The 6,254-nt window shown below is 38.1% G+C and overlaps 1 protein-coding gene across 1 annotated transcript in view; it reads right to left on the bottom strand.

Annotated features, from left to right (window-relative positions):
- The window catches only part of ADAMTS18 (ADAM metallopeptidase with thrombospondin type 1 motif 18), a 77,504-nt gene that overhangs the window by 23,359 nt on the left and 47,891 nt on the right, over positions 1-6,254 (bottom strand). The window contains exons 13-16 of the mRNA XM_009647169.2: positions 6,053-6,225; positions 3,953-4,083; positions 3,693-3,816; positions 2,223-2,467 (exon numbers count right to left, since the gene is read on the bottom strand). Of these exons, the coding sequence (XP_009645464.2) occupies positions 2,223-2,467; positions 3,693-3,816; positions 3,953-4,083; positions 6,053-6,225 (673 nt within the window). The remainder of the gene's footprint in view (positions 1-2,222; positions 2,468-3,692; positions 3,817-3,952; positions 4,084-6,052; positions 6,226-6,254) is intronic.

Genomic DNA, 6,254 nt, shown 5'->3' on the forward strand with positions numbered 1-6,254 from the left:
CCTGCTGCAAACAGATCTTCAGCAATATGGCAATACGTGCGTTTTCTCCTAAAAGCATATTCCTTTAGTTTTCATTGGCATTTTTGCTGCTTAGAGTTATTGGCAAATCATAAATAATGCAGATCTCTGAACACACAAAGTTCTGCACTTTTTTTCAGAATTCAGTTTGTTGAATGTTGCTTATATTATTGGAAGGAAAAAAAAAAATCTTAACTACAGCTCATAGATATATATAATTGGGGAATACGTAACTGTAACGTTTTCAGTCTTTAGAATCCCTAGTTACCAATGCCAGTGGTGTAGGTATTTCAATAAAAATAAAAGGGAAGTTTAAATAAGCTCTCACAGGAGCAATAGCCTCCAGTTAAATGTTAAATCTTAATAAAACTGTTTAGCATAATTTGATAGGATGAAAATAGAAGTGTTATTTGGCATTAAATTTTTTTTCTTTAATCTTTATTCTGCAAAGTATGTGCACGATACGCAGCCAAGTAAATCATCTTGAAGGCAATTTATTATTCATACTTTAGCTCTCTAATAATACAGTCCAATCTTCTTTGTATTATGACAAATAAGATTCCTGAGAGTGCAGCTTAATATTTCATAGTATTTATAAGTGTGCTTGTTTCTTTGGTGTAAGGCTATTTTGGAGGTGATTTCCAGACAGAGAAGCATGTCTGTAATGTGTAGACCAAACTCTTCCTTGGACTGAGGTATCCCTATTAACATACATACCCCAAATGAAAATTCTTCAGCTGAGAAAAAAATGTTTTAAAAAGGCATTGCAAATTGTGATAGTAATTTGTGAAAATACACACCCATAGCCCACGTCAAACCCTCCGTTCTAAAACGTGTTCATCCTAAAGTCCTTTAACATGTGTTCATGGTCCAGGAACTTCAGTGGTTCTTAAAGATACGTTTAAGCACATTACTCGATCAGTATGAATAGCAGGAAGGCTCTTCAGTATGCCACATAAAAACTTTACTGAATAGTTGTGAAAGTTTAAATAATCCCTGAAGAACAGATTTCATGTCACAGTCTGTACTTACTGTGTTTCTTAGTTTAACAGAACAAAGCCGCATAAGCGAGTCGGGATGCAGAGCTCTCAGCTAACAGCTCCGCGGCTGCAGAGAGCAGTTTTCAGTGACAGGGTTGCACCATGGGGTGAGGAACCACAGACTGCTGCCCCGGAGAACGGGTGCAGCGCTTGCTCTCGTGCTCCCCAGGTGCAGGCCAGAGAAAGCTATGTGTCTGACAGCGAGCTGACCAGAGCATTGCTGGAAGGGGTGGGAAGGAACCGAATCCCTTCCGGGGAGGGCTCCTTCCTTCTCCTGGGGAAGGCTCCTTCCTTCTCCCGGGGAAGGATTCGTCAAACCAGACATAACAGATGAGTTACAAAGCCCAGGATTTGCTAGAGCTTTCTAACAAAGCAGGCAAACTAATGTAGTTAACAGGGAGTAAAGACTGTGGAGATTCAGCCAGAAATTGACCCTCAGATGTTCTGAACACATTTTAAAAGAAAATGTAGTAAAGTAACCTAATGCAGAAAGCGATTTTTCTTAGAACAGAACTATTTTGGCCAATTTCAAAACTGTAACACTGGAACAAACCATTGTAAGTACCATATTTGCTTTCTACTAAATGTAGTTTCAACACAAGACATCTGGCAGACAGAGTAGGTGATACAAATTAGACTGGGAGATAAACATGTAAAACTTCACTATTTTAGATGCTATCACCAATAAAACTGAACACAAATTACACAGGAGCCTGCGTGTGGTACTTTGACCATCTGTGTCCCAAGGTAGATGTAAAAATGGCAACACGTGCCTTCAGTTTCAGAAGCACTATTTGAAACTGTTGCCATTAAGCCTTGCCATAATGTTAGATTTAATTTTTACATCACTGAATTTTATGGTATACCATTTATGGGATGCATTTATAATCTCTATTACCATTGTGCAGCAACTGACAAATAATGGTATACGGTGTGTTTTATGTGCCTTCCTTTTCACTGAATTTGTGACAGTTTACTAAACTTCAGACATCGATAAACTGGCGAAAGGCCTTTCAATCTAGCATGACCACACAATTAAGTCTGAATACTATCGTGACTCAATGCTATTCTTTAATCTCGCTGAGAGCTACAGTGCAGAGCTAAACCTGTCGTTACTAATTCTGTAATAGACATCAAGGGAAGAATAAACAGAAGAAAGCTTACTTCAAAGACCAGCGTCTCATTAGTCGGTCCTGCTGCATATAGACTCTCTGGATGGTTAAAAGAGCGTTGATAATCAAAAACCGTTCCAGCAAAAGAGAACTTTCCTGGCCAGTCGATTGTCCAGTCTCCTGTTAGATAATACTTTTTACTGAGGTTGCGCACTGCGAGGTAGCTGGTGGAGATTTGCATTTCATGGAGCTGTATGCTGCGCGCTCCTGCCGGAATAGTGACCACGGCGTAGTAGTCTGAAATAAAAGAAGCAATGTTTTTGCAGTTGTCATACAGATAGAGATGGATTATCATTTTTGAGCCAATTTGAAATTTTTGCAGTTTAAAAGATATTCAAGAGGGCTGTTCTGATCCAAAGTTATTCTGTTTTCACAAGGAGAAACCAGTTCTTTTCTTAACCCCCCTATGCAGCCTGTAATCAGAGTAACTCAGAGGAATTTCAATTCCTGGAATTTTTCTTTGTGATTAAAGACAAGAAAAAGCAAGTTCACCTTAGAAAAACACAGAACAGACTAATGGTGGTTTCACTGTAATTGTTTTACCATGTTTTCCCTGTAGTTCCCTACAGTAGTTGGAAGGTACTACTTCCATCATGGATGGGGTTTTTGAGGTGAGATGCACCAGGATGCAGAGAGCTTTCCCAAAGCCCTGTATGCCACTGGGTCTCCCTGCTGTAACCCATTGCACTCTCGGCATGTAGGAATCTCACTCATTCTACAGTCAGATGAGACACTGCTGACAGTCTCCAACACGTACTGCACACAGCTGATTTCACAGAGCATTCAGTTTAGATTATTTTTCTAGCATTGTATCTCTGTATTACTATACCCTAAACAATTTCCTGACCTATATTACTGTAGCATTGACATGCCTTATGATCAACAGCAAATGGATCCTCAAAATACCCCCATAGGTAAAGAAATATTATCTGCATTTTATGTGTGAGAAACTGAGGCGTAGTGAGATTATTTCACAAGAAGCCTGTGACAGTCCACTAAAGAAAAGTCCACCTCCCAGTGACTGGATCGTCCACTGAATCAGCTGGACAGCTTCCAGTCAACTTAATTTGAAAATGGACATGGAAATACTGTCATGTTTGGCATTATGCTGTGTATCGCCTTTTATATCTTCTACAGTCCCATTCCAGTCAGAGCTGTTGACAGCTATTTTTTCACTTGCCTGAATCCTAAAATCTCTTTTAAGAGGAAATTCACACGTAAAGGGAAAATGTGGCTTAAGAAACAAGGGGAATGCTTGCAAATTAACTAACCAAGACTTATGCTCATAGCTTTCTTGTTACCAAGAAACAGGAGAAATGTGAACTCTCCTCTCACTCTCCCTGTGATTTTCAGTTCACATCTGGACTTTTAGCCACTGCCCTAATGAGCAAGGAGTCATATATATTACATGAGGATACAGCAGAGCAATGAGTTGATGATCATGTGGAACAGCTTTCCTTACCATTAGCTTTGTGCTGGATCAAGTATTGGCCTTTAAAGAACTTGCACGTTGAATTATCTCCTTTACAAACTCCACAAGCATCCAATGCAGCTTTGGAACCAAGTCCATGATCACACCCTACTTGCTGCAACCAAAAGGCACAAGTGAAGGACTCAGACACAAGGGAATTTGAAGAAACAGCCGCGTTTTCCATAAAGGAATCAATTGCTCGCTTAAAAAAAATAGACATTAGGATTGTAAGAAATGAAATTTTATCTTACTTCACATATTCCATCAATGCAAACATCATATTTATTCGGAGAACACAGAGTTCCATCCTTCACTTTGCTGGACATTGCAAAGAAAAAGTCAAAGTCTTCAGCTGTGCAGTACAATTTACACCTGTCTTCCTCTGAGGAAAAAAAGAAAACAAAACACCAAAAAACAAGACAAAGTATTAGGAGACCTGCAATACAGTTTAAAAAAAAAAAAAAAAAGCATCCTGATACTGTTTCTTTCTGCATGCTAGATGACAAGCTAAAGCATTAATTGTGTGTGGTGGCATATTAGGACCCCAAGATGGGTAGAGTCATAGCCCAATGCAGTAGTGTATATTATGCTATTTTAAAAGAACACACGGGTTTGACTGTCCACATACAGAATTAAAATTCAAAGCCAGTGTGAAAACATGCACATTGCCTCACCTCTGCTGATGTGGCCCTGATTTCTGTTCCACTGGACCACAGTTTCAAATCATTTTGTTTAAGAGGAATGGGAGATTGTACTGATTTTATTTCATTTTAGTTAAAATTTGAAAAAGATATAAGACGGCACAAGTGATCGGTTCAGCTGAAAGCTAGGACTGGGGCCAGATTTTCCCCTAAAAAAGGGGCTTTTCCTCTAAAAAATCCCAACTATTGTCAATCAGATTTCTTCTTATACACAGATAGTATGTTATGCTTATAAATGGTTGATTAATTCTACATAGTCAAAACCAGTTTTGCAATAGTAAATATTGTCACAATTGCTGAATTACACAATTTTAGTACAAATAATAAGTGCAACAAATAAAACAGCATAACAAAATTTCGAAGAACATTAAATTGGATTCAAATTCAAATATCCTTTTATTCTTAAACAAGCAGCTGGATTTTCAATAGTACTTCCTACAGAAGCAAGGCATGTGTAGCAATTTTGAAAATGAGATCATTTTTTTCAGGACTATAAATTTACATCTTGGGGGAGATTTTGAAAAGCGGCTGAGAGTAAGGACAGGCATTTTCAAGTTCAGAGTCACCTGGGGACATCTTGCTTTTGAAAATTATGCCTTTTGTCCCTAATTTTACGCTCCTGGGTTTTTCTACAAAACACAGCCCCGACCTTTAAAACCAATGTAGGCTACCTTAATTTCTGTTAAACAAGATGCATTACTCTCCCTGTTATACAACATCCATCATTACATGGCGTGAAACCATAATTCCTCTTTCCTGTGTTCACAGTGGCTGTTAGGACATCGGTTTCTAAACACCCATGAAAATGTCTGCAGAGTCTTTTGAAGAAAATGTAATCAGATTATGAATGAAAGTTACATGTATGTGTGTATATAGGTATATATAATTATATACTTCTCAAAAAAAGCAAATTTGTGCATGCACTAAATGAAGCAGCTACAATGTGACATAATCCAGCCACTTTTATTCAAGTAGTAGCAATTGCAGCTACAAACTGTGCTTTCAAACTGCAGAAAATATTTGTTGTATCTGATAAAAATGAATACTGATTCAAAATATTTGCAAAATTAAGACGCATAAAAATAAACTTTGGTTGTACAAAAGACAAGAAATAGTTATGGAGACCTGAACTTTATAAAGATCTCTTAGTAAAAGATGAGTTTAAAAAAAGTTATGCCAGTATATTGTTTGTTTTTCCAATTCTCATGGGACTATACCAGCAGAAAAGTCAAAAGGTTGATTTATTGTTACGTTTCGAAATCTGAGAACATTCCAAAGGAAGGAAGATTCTGGTAGTGTTATTGTGGGACCTCACATTTCCCATGCTGAAAAATCCATGGAAATTGGTTTGTTTTTACACTAACAGATATGTAATATAGAATGAAAGAGAGAGGTAGCAACAGCCAGAGAGTCAGACTAAGGTCAGAGATTTAAATTCACAACCAAAATCAATTCTGCATGCTCATACAGGCAGTATTGGACAGGAGTCCGGATTCAGCTATGATAGAAAGCAAACACATCTCCAAGAAGCCAACTGAATTTCTGTTTGCTTACATCAAGGTGATATTTGCCCAAAGAACACGGATGAATCACAGCTTACAGCTCACTTCCTGCAATGGCCTTTGCCCATCAGAGCTATGGCATAATTACCTTCCACTTTAGTGTATGGCTTCCATTTGTAGTACCACCCCCGGAAAGGTTTGCTGTTGTATTCTGCACACTGCTGGGCACGGAAGTCCAAACTATTTGCTGGACATGGCTGATTATTACAAAGTTGATAAATACGACTGGAACCTTGGCAGAATTTGCCGCCATACTGTGGCCTAAAAAAAAAAAAAAAAAAAAAAAAAAA

Source organism: Egretta garzetta, unplaced genomic scaffold, assembly GCF_000687185.1.
Source record: "Egretta garzetta isolate BGI_Z169 unplaced genomic scaffold, ASM68718v1 scaffold39, whole genome shotgun sequence".
In the NCBI taxonomy this organism is placed as follows: Eukaryota; Metazoa; Chordata; class Aves; order Pelecaniformes; family Ardeidae; genus Egretta; species Egretta garzetta.